At 39.9% G+C, this 20,099-nt stretch overlaps 1 protein-coding gene across 3 annotated transcripts; it reads right to left on the reverse strand.

The window, feature by feature from the left end:
• Positions 1-3,414: 3,414 nt before the first annotated feature.
• Positions 3,415-8,989, reverse strand: LOC141643448 (uncharacterized). 3 transcript variants are annotated; one of them, XM_074452616.1, is made up of 7 exons: positions 8,429-8,989; positions 6,621-6,868; positions 6,174-6,329; positions 5,768-5,924; positions 5,456-5,598; positions 5,203-5,238; positions 3,415-4,384 (listed from the first exon to the last, which is right to left on the reverse strand). In XM_074452616.1, the coding sequence occupies exons 1-7, from the start codon at positions 8,502-8,504 to the stop codon at positions 3,719-3,721; spliced, it is 1,482 nt and encodes a 493-aa protein (XP_074308717.1). In that variant the 5' UTR covers positions 8,505-8,989; the 3' UTR covers positions 3,415-3,718. The 3 variants fall into 3 exon arrangements, with proteins under 3 accessions (XP_074308717.1, XP_074308719.1, XP_074308718.1); XM_074452618.1 differs by having other exon boundaries at positions 6,621-8,061; positions 8,147-8,978; XM_074452617.1 differs by having other exon boundaries at positions 6,621-8,061; positions 8,168-8,974.
• Between the last annotated feature and the right edge of the window lie 11,110 nt (positions 8,990-20,099).

The following is a 20,099-nucleotide window of genomic DNA, read 5'->3' on the forward strand; positions in this document are numbered from 1 at the left end:
TTCGTCCAAAGTTTCAGACGCGCATATGTGACCATTTTATGGTTAAATGTAATCACAATGGTACAGCTAGTGTTATAGCTTACGCCTTATGGTAACTTGTTTTTCAATAGTGGTCATGTTTAGCCATAAAATGGTTACAAAATCTCATCTTATTATTTCAGACCAAAATGATTTGTCTGAAGCAAGACGGCCTGCAAGGAGGTTGCTCTTGTATGTAAGGAAATCATGGTTTTGGCTGAGTTCATGTTTTAGAGTTAGACGGTGTTCTGTATTGGAGATTAAAAATTAGGCATTAAAAAAAAAGGCAACTAAACATGGGGAACATTTGTAAACCATGCACCTTACTGTGAGCTGCGTACAAATCAATACAGATATATTCAAATTTGCTTTCTATAACTAAAAATAATCCAAAGGATGCGTAATCCTTTTATTCTCGGGTGTCAAGTGTTTCAAGATGGTAACATTAAATCAACTCAGCCTAACTAACGCCTCTGTAACATTAAATCAACGTGAGAAGGCATTATCCAAATGGATAACGATCCTCACAGTCTAGATACTATAGTCATGCCTTGCACGACAAAACAACCAAATTGAAAACCAAGGCATGTGTTATGCCCCCAAAGTCCCATAGAATATTCCCTTTCGGTCATAAAAAAGTACTAATAAAATAATAATCGCAAATTCTTATTTAAGATGACATTATCTAACTTAAATTTAAGACGGATCAAGTATAATACCACTTGTGTATATAGGATGAATAGATTATTTTGTCCTATATACTTTTTATATATACAAGTAGTATGTACTTGATCCGTTTTAAGTTTAAGACCGATATTACTGTCTTAAAAAAGGTTACTAGAAACAGAATACTAATAATGTGGTGTTGTCCAAAACTACTGTCTAAAACCACCTAACTAAAGAATCAATCAACCCATAATAAAATCACAAATTCTCATTGAAGACATGACATATCCGTCACAAGCTGAAGACGGATACCATTTTACCTCACAAAGTACCCACTTTTTCTCTCTCTGCAACACTATTCATGTGGTCCCTTTTCTCCACTAACCCATTTTGTTACCATTTTATCTCACAAAATATCCGTCACAAATGATAACCCGTCACAAGGAAGACCAATTATAATAAAATAAAAATACTTAGTGCCACCGAACATTGAATTGTTGACATTTCAGTAGGCCAAACCTAATCCACAAATTTCACATTACAAACAATGTGACACATGCCAACACATGATGTCGGTGACATAACATTATGTTTCACTATAAATATTCATTCTAAAATTACTTAATTCTTCACACATTGACACAAATAAACATAACAAAAGTTTTAAAACCAAGTGAGAAAATGGCAGATATTTTAATGTTAGTTGCTGAAGAATATGAGAGGAGGATCAAGATGTCAAAGAAGAAGGTAGCTGATGACGTACCTCCAGAAACGGGCTCGACGATATCGAGCCCGCTTTATGGAGTGAAAGTCAAGTGGATTAACGAAACAAGGGTGCATTTTCAAGGTGTAGAGCCTACTAGTCAATTGAGTCGAGCTGCTCTTGATGGGTTCTTTTCTGCGTAGTTGACTTGCTGAGTATTTAACCCCTTTCTTGTATGTATGTATGTATGTATGCTGTAAATATGTGTAATTGTAGTCGTATCGAGTACTTGAGTTGTAAGAAAGGGGAAAGGGATCGTTTTGCGTGGGTATGCGCTTCTCAAATCTTGATCAACTCGTGTAATTAAGTTTGTCAATGGAAATTATGTTGCCTTTTGTGAGAAAGTGTATTTGATCAAGTACAGATTTTTATGTAACTGCAAGGTTTTTTTGGTAGAGTGGGAACCGGCCGCCACTACCTTTAATATATAATCCTCCGATACCATACTTTTGTCTCATCATTTGTTGCTTGAAGTTATGAGTTATGACTATTAGATCGTTCCAGCCTACTTCCGGGACAAAACTTGGGACCTCTAGAAAAATGGATAAGATCCAAACTCGATCTTATATTATAATCTGAAACAAGCCTGTATACAGGTATAGTTACAGAAATGTGTGATTTTGAGGCGACACATTTGCCATATGATTGGAGAAGTAAATAAAAGGAAAATAGGAGGGGAAGACGAATGAGCCAAATTTCCCCAATTTGAGAAACATTTCAATTGCGAAAGGAAGGATTTCGTTTAATAGTTAATTAATGCAGCAGTTACGAACTGAAAAAATGTACTCGGTTACCATGGAGGAATACAAGGGGAAATAGGTAAGCTGATTCATCAACTTTGTAAGATACGTATAAATTTATAATGAGTTGAATGGACAAACCTTGGGGAACAATCTGAAAAAATTAGCTGCTCTCCAATAAATTTTCTGTCGAATAGCGCCTTTGATTGTGGATTAATCGATATAACAAGGACGTTCTTTTGAAGGGCGCGTCAGGGTTTTAAATCTCGGTATCGGTCGCGATCGCGGTCGCGGTGTCGCGGAATCGGTCTGAATCGCTTGACGCGGATCATGAATCGCTCGTCGCGGTCGATTTTTGTTTTACAAGTTTTTTTGGTTATATTTAATATCCATTATATTTCTGATGTTATATTATGACTAAATATCTCACAAACAACATTTTAAATTACTATAATTAAAAAAATAGTGATTAAAATAGCTTTTTTTTGAAGTTGTATCTGTATGTAGGCGTTTTAATGGCTCCATATGAATATGGGAGTGAATAAACCAAACAATAGACTGAAAAAAGTTACTTTACCGACCCACCCATTGATCACTCCACTCATAAACTGACAAGTGGCACACTTGACACCCACAACACAACAAAACCTACAACTTCCACGTCTCCATTACTCTCACCAGTCACCATAAATCTACCAAAAACATTTCCTCTCACCTTTATTTTACTTTATACAATTCCAACTCATCATTCATCACATTAATTATTAATCAAAAGGAAAAAAACAAGAGTTGTTGATTCCCTAACATGTCCTTAATCCCCATCTTTCATCTTCTTCCAAGTCTCCACAACTTCATCCCTTTCATCTCCTTCATCCGTACTCAAAATCAGTTTTCAAGGTGAGTATTAGAAAATCTCGGTTGATCATATCGGTCGTATCGCAACGAGTTGGGCGATACCCGAGTCAACTCGCTTAACTCGGCCGATTTTTCCCCCTTTTATAAATGGCCGATAAATCTCGGCGTATCGTGACTCGGCAACCATCGAGACCGATACTTCTCGGCCGATACGAGACGTATCGGGCGAGTTTTTAAACCCTGGGGCGCGTATAAGAAAATGACTGCCAGAACTTCAAAATATTAACCATGAGTTCCTGAAATGCTGCAGCGAGATTTTGTAGTTTAACTAGAGGTCTGAAGTATAAATCCTACAGAATACAATGTCGAAAGTCGCAAGGGAAGGCTAAATTTGTCAGCCTTTATGGTCGGTCCTACAAAAATCTAGGAATACAAGGCAGAATTCATAAGATTACAACAGTCCAGGGTTAGCAACATGATATCTGCCGGGTTGGAATCCTACAGACTGTTTAACGGCTCTACTATTATTCTAATTCTATCCTATTCTACTAGTAATGTATAACAACATCAATGATCTTCGGTACCCCTACTCTAGTCAGGAAATTTTCAACAAGATTTGGGCAGGAACACCTAGAAATGAGAATACATGCTAGTTTGAGGAGACTTACCACTCCAGCTACTGAGAATGTGTATAATAACCCATGCCCGGAGGCTGAAGCGGACGGAAACTTGGTGGAATTGGTGGCGGCTGCTGCATTAACGTCATCGGTTGTTGCGCCATACCCATAGGCATTAATTGTGGCTGGTTCATTTGCATTTGACCTTGACCCATAGGCATCATAGGGCCCATCATGTGAACCGGTGGTGGTGGGACCGGAGGAAGGTTTCCATACCCATAAACAGAGTATTGCTGGGAATTTTGGTGTTGGGGTATTTGATACTGAGCACTTGGACCTGGACCTTGGCCTGGGCCTGGACTTGGGCTTGCGCTCTGAATGGAGGGTGGATTTACCAACATTGGCTGATATTGATGGGGAACAGCGGGACTGGTAGCGGGAATTGCTGATGCTTGACCATTCGGGTCTGAAACTGATGTGGGCTGCTCCGACTTTGAATTTGCGCCAGAACCTGTCTTTGAAAGTTCTTGGGCTGCAAATGTTGACAGGACGGAAGACATGATCAGCTGAGAAGAGCTCGAAGCTGCGAGTTTGTCTGCCACCTCAGCTGCAATATCGGCAGCCGTTTTGTTCGATTTTCCTGCACTAGGTGTTGGAGCAACATAATTATCATCATTAAGCAATTTTCTCATGTTATTAGCCTCATCAGCTCGTGCTTGCGCCACCTGAACACAAAAATAAAAAATGTTAGTAGCAGAAACTTGTGTCAGAATCCTAATTAACAGTACCCATAATGTTTTAAGTTGCAACTATTAATGTGATTATATTACAGAGAAATTTGCTAAAGTTCAGCTCTTCAATAAAAGAATTCAGAATCCGTAGTCTCTTAATAAGTAGTAACAAGACAACTGCTTGATTTAAGTTCCAATCTAAATCCTGATGCAGACACGTAGCATTTTTTCGCCAAACACTGGAAGCTTGGCAGAAGTAATATGTTTGAACCAAACTTTTTCTTGCAGCCATGCTTCTAAAACAAAAAAAAATTGGTCATGTGATTAAGATATTTGGTTGGGCAGCAGATGGTCGTCCCCGTTTTTTCAATATCACGGATCACTTGAAAACAATCTCTCTATGAGAAAGATTGTGCATGTCTAACCCCATACCCAGCTTGGAGAGGAAGCCTCTTTCTAGATTAGGTAGGTAATGATGATAAACAATGACGAGAATAAAATTCCAGAGAACATAGCAAAGTGGCTAGGGGGAAGGTGTAGGTTCAGCTACAATGGGATCTTTTTCTTCAGATTCCCGACAGCTTACACAAGATAATAGATAACAATTCAAAGCCTCGTGATTGGAGAGAGTCAAATATACAAATCAGGCGTCACACATCTGTTTCCAGTAATATATTGCCTTTCTCAATAGCGAATAGCAGAGACACAGGCAATCTTAACGTTCTTTTGTAATTACCAAAACCAATAAGACTACAAAACCTTTAATGAAGCCAAAGAAACATTGTCATATCTTCAAGTGCCCAGAATAATACCTGCACTTGCGTACGGATATTCTCCAATTCTGATTCCTGTACGTACAGAAAACAGTTTCTGTGTCAGACCAACAAATAAACCAAGACTAAAGGAACGGTCTTCTACTCTTTGTAAACATTTATTACAAATTTGCAAACATTTAACCAGCATCACTTGAAAACTAAGAGAACAAAGCTACAAACCAAGGTGTTCCTCATCCCGAAACTGTCTGAAGCTTTAAATAGTAGAAGTGCTTTATTTTCAGTCTAATACCTGTTCTTGAAGTGCTTCTCGTAACTGTGCAACAAGTGCCACTCTATTAGTTTCAACCGACTTAAGCTTCTCGATACACTCTTTCAAAATATTTTCTTCCGTTTCCAATTCTTTGGCAAGAATTTTGCGTTTTGGATTCTTCACTGAAAAGGAAATAATGATATAAGATATTCTTTTCAAGGCTCAAGAAAATGCACCACATGCACACTGCTGAATCAGATGGATCACATCTGTCATTCATGTCATGAAATTTTGATCTTCTGTGTTATTTGAGGACAATGTGGTGGTAATATAAGCTATAAAGCACTTTACCTTGAGCACATGCAATTTCAACGTCATGATCCATCTTCCTCACACGATTAACTGCAGACTTGCACCTGTTCATTTCTGATTCTTCGGTGGGACGTTCATTAAGAATTAAATGGAAAGCCGACACGATTTTTTCTTCTGGACCTCCAATAGATAATTTCTGCATCAATTGCCAAAAAGAATTGAAAAGATGTGCAAGACTACTTAAAAGGAATAGGCGTTCATCAAAGAACCTAAACAGTCAGCTCCCAATTTAAAGGATGAGACACAGAAGCAAAAGGCCCGATTGAGTTAAGGGAAACTGAATACAAGTCAATGACGAAGACTTGTCACTTACTGTCTTTCAAAACAAGGAGATGCCTAAAGAGTGTACAAGAATTTTGACAAACTAAAGAAGAAAGTGTCTTACCGTCCTTATGGAACGTGAATCCCTTCTCACAATCTTGACGCTCCGTGATCGTTTCTTACCAAACTCAAGGGGGGGAGGAGGTTCATCTGCGAGCATTATATCCTTCACATTATGGGATTTTGATCCAAACACTTTTCTTTCATCCCATATTTTCACCTACAAAGGCATATATATTAATTTCAAAACCCCGTGAGATGCTTGATAAACAGTACTCCGTATATAAGAGTATGAGAATGCGGATGTATCTATCATTTTAATTACATAAGCAAGCAAACCGGAAGAAACAAACAAGCATTAACCTACGGGACATAAATGGTAAGTATACTACATCAGAGTCATAATAGTTGCATAAACCTAAAATAGAAAAAAAAAAAGAGAACACTGATCCAACGTAGAGTCAATCCTGCTTATAAACCTTTTGAAAAAACATGCCAAAAGGACACATACCAATCTGGAGATAACCTTCTTTCCCTGCTCATCATCCCTGCTATTGACGTCCTTGAGAGCCGCAGGAAGAACCTTCCAGAACTCAGTGACAAACTCATTCCCTTTACGTTTGCTGTTCTGCAGAATATCATTGGCAAGATATAAAAGGGGGACTTTCTGGACCATTGATGAGCTGTGGAACTGTTTGCTCCATGTTGCTACAACAACCTCTGCCTTGCTCCGATGAAATATACACCAATGTGACAATGCTATGTAAAGAATCAAGGAAAATTTCATCGTGAAGTCACACATATATAATAGGCAGTAGTCATTGTACTGCATATAATCTTTCACCGTTCCTAAGATGTCTCGTTTACTTTTATTTTGTCCAACTCAAGCTACCAGCAAGCATGACAAGTTTCATCTAAACTTGGGTTATTAGGCCTACTGTGAAAGTGCAAAAACAGAATAATTTTTCAGACAGGCAGAGCTTTGACATGCTCACACATCCAATCATATTCCAAGAGCGTATACAGTTGATGTAGTAGATTACTTCGATGGCATAGGTAGATTTAGCGGTATAAATAATGCCTGTGACAGAATCGCCTAAATAAACAGCACGTGGTGTGTCCGCAAAATGCAGCCATTCACAAACTTAAGCATAGAACAATATCTGCAGCGACCCTGACGAACCACAAAAGGAAACACATCATTTTAAAACTACAGCCGTATGGGCTGCGATTCGATACGTACATCTACAACGTCCCCATACTGTATTATTATACTGTATTTCACGAATGTTACCATGAACATAACTGATATTTGCTACCATATCTGGTGCATTATTAAAATTTAATTTCATCAGGCAAATGTTTCATCTCTGAATTCCACTATGATTAAATTTTAAATATCAGGCAAATGTTCACAACAAGGCGGTGACTCGTTGAGAGCCAACAAAAGCTTTTAAATACCGCCATCCCTTTTGTCCAATGGCATTCTTACCATGACGTTTGCCAAGATATTGATTATTAAAAATAACTTCTTTGATGTGTTTCAGTAACTGTCTCACGTATATTACTACACCATATTCAGTATCTTTCCTTCATGCCACCTTCTTCACGACACAGAAGGTAAGGCATGGCTAAAATAGTACCCAGGAAATTTCTCCAAGATTCGTCCATAAATCAAATGAAAGTACTGAAGCACAATTGTGTCATGATCTGATTTAGGTTCTGCACTACGATAACAATGTGTTCCTATAGTTGCAGACTTGTATGAAATGTGCAAAAAAGTCCTCTAATGATAAGTGACGAATTCCATCAATCAACAAACATAAAAAATCATACTCTTATAAATAAAAAGTCCACAAATTTATACCGATAAGCAGCTATCTAAACATTTAACCACACCAGTCTTTCAACAGCTATGCTGAAACTCATTGGTAAGTCGGACATTAACATTGCTTAGGCAACAATAAACAGCATACGGAGTTACGGACAATCGAATCACCCCTAATGTAATTAACATAACAAACCAAGCATACACACCTTCTTAACAATCAAACTAACTAAAGTAAAAAAGATCAAAAACAAAAATCCGTCTGCCCTAGTAACTTGGCACCATCTCATAACAGTAACTCTTGCGTGGATGGTTTTACAATGTAAAACCACGATAAAGCAACACAAATACTTGCGTAAAACCGCCTGTAATTAAACGAAACCTCCAACAAACAAGCTAGATAACTAAATCATGGCAATATCTACAGCAAATAAATCATATTAATAAACAAAATAAACAGAAAAGTAATAAAGATAAGTAAAAAAGGATACTTTCAATGCACTGTTGAGTGCCATTGAGCTTGGCTAGCTTATCAGCCAAAATTTGTTCACTAAATACGCTATTCATCGCCTTTTTACTGTAATCGATAACCTCGTAACTTATCAACGACTTTCAAACACAAATCCCTTGTATTCAATTCATCAATAATCAAAACCTAGACCTAAATTACATCGATTTGAAATCACTAATAAGAATTTCAAATTCACCCAAAAGATGAAATTTTTTACTTCACAAAGTTAATTAACACTCCATAGTTGCGGAAAAAGGGCGGTAAATTTGAAGAAGTGAAAATAAATTAGTAAAAATATAAATACTTGTAATAATTTAGGAAGGAAACAAAGGAAAATAAATGAATAAAAGAATGTGAAAGAAGTTGAGTTGTGATTGAAGAAGAATTGAGAAGTGATAAAAGGTGAAATTAAATTAGGGTTTAAGAGCAATTGAAGTTGAATGAATGAAAGCAGGGTTTTTTTTTTGGAGATGTATTGAAGAGATCGATGAACAAAAGAGGAAAAGGAAGATACTGTTCAAGTTTTAAATAAGTTGAAGATAGGGATAGTAAGTTACAACATCCGCCGGTCTTGACGGCATTATCCGTCTTAAGCTTAACACGTGTTAAATATCAACCCATATAGTTATGTAGAATAATCAAAAGTTGACTGGTGTGAGTGGTAATAGCTTCCATGTCTTAAACAAGTGGTTCAATTCCTAACTCTTACGAATGAAAAAAAGTCAAACTTGGTTGAATCAACCCATTAAATTGCCTTCAATTAGAGTTAGCCATTAGTACGGGCTGACCCGGCCCGACACGTACCCGGCCCGCCTTGGCCCGTTATTTTATGCAACTTGGTCTGACCCGGCCCGGCCTTAGCCCGTCGTTAACCTTGGCCTGGGCCGGGTTCTGAAATTCCAGCCCGGCCCGCCCTTAGCCCGCCTCAGGTCCTGGCCCGGGTCAAACACATCTCAGGACTCAACCCGGCCAAGCCCGTCCCTTCCCCCTGGCCTGGCCCGGGTTTGACCAGAAGAGCCTGGCCCGCCCCATGGCCAGCCCGACCCGAGTACAGGTCTACCTTCAATACCCCGAAGGAAATTGCCTCAGGCCCCCAGCTGTCGGTTTGGGATACTCCCGGTCAACACCAGAAAAATAGTTATGTATAATAAATAGTTTCCACGTGGTACCCTCGAATTTTACCATTTTGTACGTGGTATCCAACTTCTTAAGTTTGTATACATGATACCCTCCATGTTTAATTTTCATGCACAACATGCTTTTTTTTGTCGTTATAAAAAAAAAAACTCAATTGCACATAATTCCTAGACATGAATTCAGAATCGGCCAAATTTTTTTCCTAAAATGATTATCCCGTCATAATCTCAACGATTCGAGGAAAAAATTGTCCGGTTGACATTTTATAGGGTTTTTTTTAACGAAAATCTCTAATCAACCATATATTGTATCTTTAATTTCTGAATGACCTTTTTCGTTTTATCAATCTATAAATCTCGAAGAGTTAATCAATTTGAAAAAAAATTTAGTCAATTCCGATTTGTCGTCTATGATTTATGCTGAATTGAAAATTTTAAGAACGATAAAAAGGTCATGTTGTGCTTGAAAATCAAATTTTAAGGTTACGATGTGCACAAACTTAAAAAGTTGGGTAGCATGTGCAAAATGACAAAGTTCAAGGGTACCACGTGAATACTTAAACAGTAATTTTTGGGAGTTACAAAGAGAGAAGAAGGTCATGTGGAACCTTTTGCTGAGCCCGTGATTTTTCAATTAGGAAATGTTGGAATTGGGGGATATGGAGTACATGGAGGGGATGAGGGGAATGGGGTAGGAGGGGATACTATCATGAATGACATTATCGTAGGGGAAATGGTCTAAATGGGGAGCAGCCTGGTCTGAATAAATGATAACATAAGGTGTTGGCATGAATGTTGTACAACAACATGGGAGATTAAATGAGGCTGGTAATCAGCGTCCTGCAGGTATTGGGGAATGGTTGGGTCATGAAGATAAATATAAATGAAGATTTTCATAGTGCTAAGGAAGAGTTTGAGCATCAGGGGGGCTTTGTGTGGAACAACAGGAAGCTTTGATGCAGTTACAGGTAGATGATCCTTATCTTTTGTATGCTGGTCATGGTAGCCTGTGTAACACCCCCACATACTAAGGTGCTTTACCAAGGACCACCCCAATATATAAAAGTGCTATCATCTCGATTGCCCGAGGTAAGTAAACCAAATAAACAATAACAGAACATTTATTAATTAACTTTATCCTTTACAACATAAACCAGCGTGAGAAAGATATAATCTATATCACTGAAAGAACTACTAGACATGAGTGACAGCGACATCTATATCGATAGCGTGACGACTCGATTCCCTTCCATGTCCCGCAAGCGTCATGACTAGCTGTACCTGCTAAACCAATTGCTCATCATCCCCGAATGGATCACCACAGTTTTGAAAATACAACACAGGATCAGTCCGCTGAGTAATTAAGATAAGCAATATACAATATAACGATGACAACAACTCCACAATCATTCTCCATTTCCAATCATGTCTCATAAATGACACAAGTGTGTAGTCCTGCCAGATTACTGCCGCAACAGTTAATCCACACCGCCAGTGAGGGACCGCGGCCTTATCCACCTAAACCCCGCTTATCGCAACGAGTGACAACCCATGTCCATTAATGTGAACATCCCCCTTGTGTCGGGTTCCACAAGGGCGAATCAAGGGCGTGAAGCCACTCCCGCAAGTGACTCCACTCAGCCGAGGACACACCTCATCAACATAGCCAATCAACCACAACCTCACGATCAAGAAATACAAACCAACAAAATGCTAATCATGCCAATACAATCACAATACCACATCTTAAATCAATTATGCAATCAACTGAGTAGGGAAATCCTATCTTTTCGCTATTCCATGAAAGTGCATCCAACAAACAATCCACGCATGACTCCGTGATAAATCCTACAAGTAACAACAACACCCTATTAATAGACTTTTCAAAACCTACTGAAAGATGACGACGAAATACAAACTCACCTTGAGACGCAGACCGGTGCCGACAACGGCGACAACCCGACTTGATGACTCCAAGCATGAACCATCTCCCTTCTTGAGTTAGTGTCAAGGCCATGTGAGAGTGTAGGGTGATGAGGGATAAATGTGAGAGAGAGAGAGAGGGAGAGAGAGAGAGAGAGAGATTATGGTTAGAAAGAGAAAGGAACCGTCGAAAATGAAATGAGGTTTACGATTTCGCGTTTTATAATAACGCGTTAACAGACATGGTACTCGGTACTCGGCCGAGTACGCCTTATTCGGTCGAGTGACCCTAACTAGGTGGAGTAACAGTTACGTTGGTCTTACTAACCTCTCCCGTATCCCTTGCTAAGGCTCTCCTTTGGTCAAAAGGTCAGTCATCGGGTCCCTAAATAGGGCGGGTATTACAGACTTCTCCCTTTAAAAGGAACTTCGTCCCCAAAGTTCGTCCCACACTTCCCAAACGACAAGATAAGGCACTCACGGAATCACCAAATACTCACACGATAACGGCCACCAAGTAAGTCTATGACGCGTACAAAACTAAGTTATGATCACTTCTCGATATAGTCTTGTCGATCATGAAATCACTATATTATTACAGTATGCGACCACCAAGTTAACTAGGAACAAGGTTGATATCGTAAACCAATTAAGTTATGAAGTGACGACTTAAGATATCTAAAAGTAACACCTTACAGAAGTTTTATGACAACTTAGAGATTCGAAAGTAAAACAAAGGTAGGACGTAGAAGAAATTCTGTTAACTTGTTAGAATCTTTACCGCGATGTTATCTACCCCTCTTAAAAGGAACTTCGTCCCCGAAGTTCACTCCAACCATGAAACAAACATGTATGCATGTAAATACAACAAACATGGAACACATATCCCTTTTTTTACCATTAAACATGCTTGAACATGAGTAAGACACCCAGCATATTCATGCAATCTAGGAATGAGGTACATGCAACATAGAGAAGAAGAGATGTAAACTACACATAACTTTAACTAGTATGATGCAATTGTCATGCCGCCATCCACGCCTTTTCCTATATCATTACTGTCTCTATACCGAGTCAAACGATGTATCGTCACCATATAAGCCATGTTCATACCATTAAAGACTCAAATCGATACTAGGACGCCCAAGGATACATACATAGGAAAACAGATACTAAAGTTTATTGTACAACAACCTTAAACAACAACAAATGCAACGTCCAGATACTCGGTCGAGTATCTAAGAGTACTCGATCGAGTACGCGATACTCGGCCGGGTATCAACTTGCTCGGCCGAATTTTCGAGTCCAGAACCCGATTTCGGCAATCTATGTTTATGACATAGAAATATTATCCTGCAACATATTACATGTGTCCTACCAACACAAGGTTCACGGTCCTAGCGATCTAAGACTATGTTTATCAACTGTTCTTACAGCCCTACTTAAACCTAGTTTCTGATTTAAAATATTAATATATATTTCTTAACCTACTTACTAAACCTAGTTCCTAATTTTGTTGTTTTATCAAGCCCTCCCTTAACCAACTTAACATCACATATTTTTATTATATCTTTACATCATTATTTTATTTTGATAATGGTTATAAATATATTTACTATTAATAAATTTAAATATATTTACGATCGATGGGTCTTGCTTAAGACAGAATATCCGTTTTATCTATAAAACGGATCCAAATGCTAACATTGATGATGATAGAGACAATTTTTTTTTTCATTTCTAGGTAATTTATTATGTTATTTGGTATCTATTTAACCCGTTTTAAGAATTAAGACGGATATTTCCACCGTAAACAAGAATTTGCGAGTATTAAAGTGAAAATACATCTTTTTAGTATTGAGGTGGCATCACACCATTGGTTGTCCAAAAACAAATTCTCCTTTCATGTGTGTCGTTCCTGGAAGTGTTCCAGCAGGTCTAAATTGGACCACTTGGAACGTCTTTCTTCCTATGTTTTTCTGCATTTTTATTTCACTCTTTTATTTTTATTTTTATTTTTATTTTTTTGTCCTTATTCAAGACCTAGACCTATCTAGCCCAACCTATAAACATAGTCTAATAGCAATATGGAGAAAACAAGTAGCGGCCTTATGGCCAATTACAAGCACACAAAAATAAAAGAAGTACGATAAAAGTTTTAACAAATATCCGACAACAAGTCTAGAAAACAAGTCCAGAAAACAAAGCGGAGCTCAAATGTCCGCATCCTCCTCCATATCCTCTCAACCCCCGGTACCAGATGTCCCTGCTCCCTGATGAGCTCCAGATGAGTAGCCTCCACCGCCGGTCCACCTTCCTGCCTCGCCTAGCTGATTGCTGTAGTTGGCTCTCCATGGTCCTGCGAGGCAGCCAAACTCGGTCTCCGTCGGTGGTCTCCAAACGTTGGGGTCCACCCCATAACTATGGAACACCTTGGTGTCAACCCTAGGTCCTCTCCACCAAATCGGATGTGCCAAGTCCTTCCCTACACCCTGATTGTAAGCCATCTCATGCATGTTTCGTAGCACTAAGGTTGTATAGATCCGCTCGGTCAACTCACTAACCTGCATCCTAGGGTCGTGAACGGTGGGGTAGGGCGAGTACTGCGATGGATAAAAGCTAGGTGCAGAAAAGGAAGGCTCAGTCTCGACCTCTCTAGCCATTCTCCCTCTACGGTGCTCGCGGGGTGGGGGAATTATCGCCTGCTTCTCCGAGGTAGTGATCGGCTCTGGCAAGTCTAGCAGAATGGTGGGGTTGATCAAGTAGGACTGAGGGTCAGGTGTACGCTCGCCACTCCCCGGGTCATACTCCGCTAGGTGGTCCACCACCGGTAGGTGCTCGGGATTGGGGAGCATCATCCATATTGATCGACCCCCTCACCCTCCAAGTCAGGGAGCCATCCTCTAACTTCCTAAGCCACTTAATATGGCACCAATACTTCTCATCCATAGTAGGGGCAGTCTCGAACAACCCAGTCCCCGACGCAAGTGGGGCCTCAAAATCAGTCAACCTCTGAGCCAAGCGGGTCACTATAGCCCCACAAGTAAGATAACAGCTCGGAGACCGTGCCGATCAGTGCCATAAGAGCCAAATTGGAGCATACAACCCCGGGAGCACTTTAGTAAAAAGGTTTCCCCCGACGAGGGTTAAGATAGGACATCAACAACATCACCTCATGAGTGTTCAACTTGCTCACGTCAACACTCCCAAACATCAGAAAGGTCATCATCCTTAGGAACATACGGAGTGACACATGTTGAACATCATTAATCGACATGGAACTTGCGCTCAGAATAGGTCTCCCGGTTAGATAAGGTAGATAGTGATGTGTCCCACTGTTTTTCGCAACATCCCTCAAGTATCCCTCCTTTCAGTCTCAAGCCCAAGGTGATCAGCAAACTCATCAAGGGTCAGGTTATGGTCATCGTTCATAAGGTGAAAGGAAATGGTTTTCTCATCTACATCGTAGACAGAAGAGCTCAAGAACTCCAAGGTAAGGTACGGCTATGACTTCTTTCGAAGATGGTACAACCCCTCCATTCCAAATATCTCAAATATATGAGAGATATACACTTCCACCCCCAAGGCCACCAAGATGTCGGGGTCCACACAACGAGTCCGCCTCATGGTCGTTAAGGCCACAAAAGCAGCCGCTGCTTAAAATCAGAAAAGATTACCGATGGATAATCGTCCACCGGAGGAACAAGAGGTTCTTGGTTAGATTGGCCCGTTTCCATGGCGGCATTAGCGGGAGTCCGTTTCTTAGCTGGTGCTTTTGGCTTCGGCATGCTGCAAATAGAGAAGTTCAACAAGGATTTTCCAGAAATTTTACCATGGTAAGGACTATTTTTCAGCTTATACACCTTTAAGACGGAGTTTAAGACGGATTTTTCTCTCAAAAAAGACATGACATACTAAACAGTTAAGGCATTGTTATCATAAACTAACTCACAAAGAACATCCTAGAGGTAATCTAGGTGACTAAAAATCAAAACTTTGAGGCAAACCCTAGAAAACTTTTGACATTAAATCGATGATTTTGAGCATAAAAACTGTATTTTGCATAAATAAGTCGATGTTTAAGAGCAATTACAACCAAAATATCACCATAGAAGTATAAATCCTTGGATTACAACAGTAAAATTTCAGATTTTGGGGCAAATATTCCATTGATTGAATTAAAAGCATGGAAAGTTGATTAGTCTCATTACCTTAGTTGAAGATTGGCTAGGTAAAACAAAGCAAGAGTAAATCCAAGAGCAAGTTCAACCAAAAAGCACCCAAGTGTGTTTTTGAGAGAGAAATTTTGAAGAGTTTTTGTATAAAAAAGTGAAGGTAGGAGGCGGAATAAAGGAAGGAAATGAGTTGTAGGGTTTCCGGAAAAAGAACAAGTTGGACCACGATTTTGGGGTACTCGGCCGAGTAGAGGGTATTCGGTCTACTCGGTCGAGTACTCAGAGATCAGTAGCTGGCTTAAATTGTCATTATGAGTGCTCGACCGAATATAGCCTACTCGGTCGAGTATTTACTTTACTCGGCTGAGTTCAACTGGACAGAGATGAAATCTGAAGATTCAAAAAGTATTTCCCTGCAAAACAATAAACATTGCTTGGAGTTCCACTTAATCGGGGCTCGTCACATTTAGACCCTATTTCTAATACACACAAGGCAACTTTGAGTTATAAACATTCATTACGATTCACTTATACAACACAGGTTATACTTCACATAAACTATTAGTAGGGCAACTCATGCCGCAAGCACATATACTGCAATCAACTTGATTATATATTCAGCAGGACATATGCATATATCATTAACTACATCTACAAACATACATACTCACCAACTCTACAAGCAACTACTCCATCTAAGCACATACCCCTAACCAATCATTCCCATTCTTCGTCCTTCCTTGTCATGCTACACCACTACCATCGTCCACTACCTCTCCCGTCATGTATCACTATGCATAAAACTTTAGACCCATTACTCGACTCATCCATACATGTATACACCACATCTTTATACTTACAGTTCATCTATAACAACTGTTGACACGCATTTAGGAATCCACATGTTCCACACTCAACACACTATCACATATATATCTACATACATGCATACTCGACACACACACTTGCATAGATATACTCTTATACGTCTACCTCTCCATGGTGGCTGGCTTAAGCATGATGGGGCTAGAGTTCTGAGATGAGGGCGCCTTTCCACCCAAAACCAACATAAGGGGATCCCAACACACATACACCAGGTTCATTTTAATTTGACACCCTACATTCATTTGGTTCATTGGTCCAGGTTCCAAAATCGTCGCTCTGATACCACTTTGTAACACCCCTACATAGCAAGGTGCCTTACCAAGGACCACCCCAGTATATAAAGGTGCTACCATCTCGGTTGCTCGAGGTAAGTAGATCAAATAAACAATAACAGAACATTTATTAATTAACTTTATTCTTTACAACATAAACCAGCGAGAGAAAGATACAATCTATATCACCGAAAGAACTACTAGACATAAGTGACAACGACATCTATATCGGTAGCGTGATTTTTGGGAGTTACAAAGAGACAAGAGGGTCATGTGGAACCTTTTGCTGAGCCCGTGATTTTTCAATTAGGAAATGTTGGAATGGGGGGTTATGGAGTACATGGAGGGGATGAGGGGAAGGGGGTAGGAGGGGATACTATCATGAATGACATTATCGTAGGGGAAATGGTCCAAATGGTCTAAATGGGGAGCAGCCTGGTTTGAATAATGATAATATACAAGGTGCTGGCATGAATGTTGTACAACAATATGGGAGATTAAATGAGGCTGGTAATCAGCGTCCTGTAGGTATTGGGGAATGGTTGGGTCATGAAGATAATATAAACGAAGATTTTTATAGTGCTAGGGAAGAGTTTGAGCACCAGGGGGGCTTTGCGGGAACAATAGGAAGCTTTGATACAGTTACAGGTAGATGATCCTTATCTTTTATATGCTGGTTATGGCAGCCTGTGTAACACCCCCACATACCAAGGTGCCTTACCAAGGACCACCCCAGTATATAAAAGTGCTACCATCTCGATTGCTCGAGGTAAGTAGACCAAATAAACAATAACAGAACATTTATTAATTAACTTTATCCTTTACAACATAAACCAACGTGAGAAAGATATAATCTATATCACTGAAAGAACTACTAGACATGAGTGACAGCGACATCTATTTCGGTAGCGTGACGACTCGATTTTCTTCCATGTCCCGAAAGCATCATGACTAGCTGTACCTGCTAAACCAATTGCTCATCATCCCCGAATGGATCACCACAGTTTTCAAAATACAACACGGGATCAGTCCGCTGAGTAATTAAGATAAGCAATATACAATATAATGATGACAACAACTCCACAATCATTCTCCATTTCCAATCATGTCTCATAACTGACACAAGTGTGTAGTCCTGCCAGATTAATGCCGCAAAACTTAATCCACACCGCCAGTGAGGGACCGCAGCCTTATCCACCTAAACCCCGCTTATCGCAACGAGTGACAAGCCATGTCCATTAATGTGAACATCCCCCTTGTGTCGGGTTCCACAAGGGGCAAATCAAGGGCATGAAGCCACTTCCGCAAGTGACTCCACTCAGCCGAGGATGCACCTCATCAACATAGCCAATCCACCACAACCCCACGATCAAGAAATACAAACCAACAAAATGCTAATCATGCCAATACGATCACAATACCACATCTTAAATCAATTATGCAATTAACTGAGTAGGGAAACCCTACCTTTTCGCTATTCCATGAAAGTGCATCCAACAAACAATCCACGCATGACTCCGTGATAAATCCTACAAGTAACAACAACACCCTATTAATAGACTATTCAAAACCTACTGAAAGATGACAACGAAATACAAACTCACCTTGAGAGTTGAGACGTAGACCGGTGCCGGCAACGACGACAACCCGACTCGATGACTCCAAGCAGAACCATCTCCCTTCTTGAGTTAGTGTCAAGGCCATGTGAGAGTGTAGGGTGATAAGGGATAAATGAGAGAGAGAGAGAGGGGGATATGTGTGTGTGTATATATATATATATATATATATATATATATATATATATATATATATATATATATATATATATATATATATAGAGGTGGGATCCGGTGAGAACGATCACTCGGTGAGAACGGTGAGAACAAACTAATTGTACCAATTTAAAGAAATATGTCACGTGTAACTACCCCTAAATTAAAACCCAATGTTACCTTCTCTCTCCCTCATCCTTATCACTTTATAATTTTCTTATCCCTCCTCCTGATTCACGATCACTATCACCACTAATCTAAGCTTTTGGCCATCCAACAACCACCAGAGGCAACGCTCCTTCTCCCACTCCGATGTCAACCTTGATCGCCGTTTCATTTTAGATTTACTTTGTTTTCCCCAGTCCATGTTCAATGTTGGGTCTTCTGCCGCATAACTGACGAGGTTGCCGGCGATTTCTTTGGCGGTTATCAGTGGCACACGATGTTGATGGTGATCTCAACGAGTGATGCACCGACTACCGGAGTTAATTTCATGTCGTTGATGTTAGTCGTTGGAGATACGCACATGTTCATCGTCAGCCTTAGCTTCGCCGTCGTCGGTTCAAATAAGGTTGTCGACGGCAGAATTAGTGAAGATTGCATATTTTAGATGTCGGAGATGCACGATGATGGTTAATCCCAACAATGGTCAAGTGCACGAAATTAATGTATCTGTTTCCGTATTGATGTATCTCAAAGCAATTTCAATGTACCTAGTGTGTAATTTTGTGTATCTATGAGATGTACATTAAAATAGTGGTTAGATACATCAAATATTATTGTAGATACATTGAAATAGACGATAAATCAATGAAGCGGAGGTAGTTCGTGATGGGAGCGACGATCGAAGATCCGGATGCTAGGAAAATACAGGAGCATATAGAGGACGATAAAGTGGAGCTTCGACGTCGGTGTAACAAATAGGGGAGCTTAGTGTAACCTGTGGATTGCGCGCTGCCGTTGGATCATCGGCGAGAGAGGAGCACTGTACTGGCTTATCGACAAAAATGGAGTATACATGGTACTATAATAGATTGGCGGTAATGGTAATATATAGAATATGGAATATGGATGTTGACGTGGGATGGTGGGTTATGTTTTGGACTTTTGGGCCATTGGGTTTGAATATAGCAGATAAATATATTGTCTGATGTTAGTTAATGGTAGATTAAATAAGTGTTCTCACCGTCATTATCACCGGCCGACAACACCACACACCATTATCACCAACGCACTCCGACACAAACACAACCAAATCCGGAACACGCAGGAAACTGTTGCAATCCAACTTCAGAACCTTTAAATTCTGACCACAAGGCAATTCAGACGAACAACCATAATGCTGACAAGACAATTCAGACGAACAACCATGATGGCGAGCCATCGACGAACAACAATGATGCTGACGCAACTCCGGCAGGCCATTGAGCATCACCAACAACTCCGCTTTCATTCGATTGCTCCTTTTTCCCCTTCAACCACCAAATT

Source organism: Silene latifolia, chromosome 2 (genome assembly GCF_048544455.1).
Source record: "Silene latifolia isolate original U9 population chromosome 2, ASM4854445v1, whole genome shotgun sequence".
NCBI lineage: Eukaryota > Viridiplantae > Streptophyta > Magnoliopsida > Caryophyllales > Caryophyllaceae > Silene > Silene latifolia.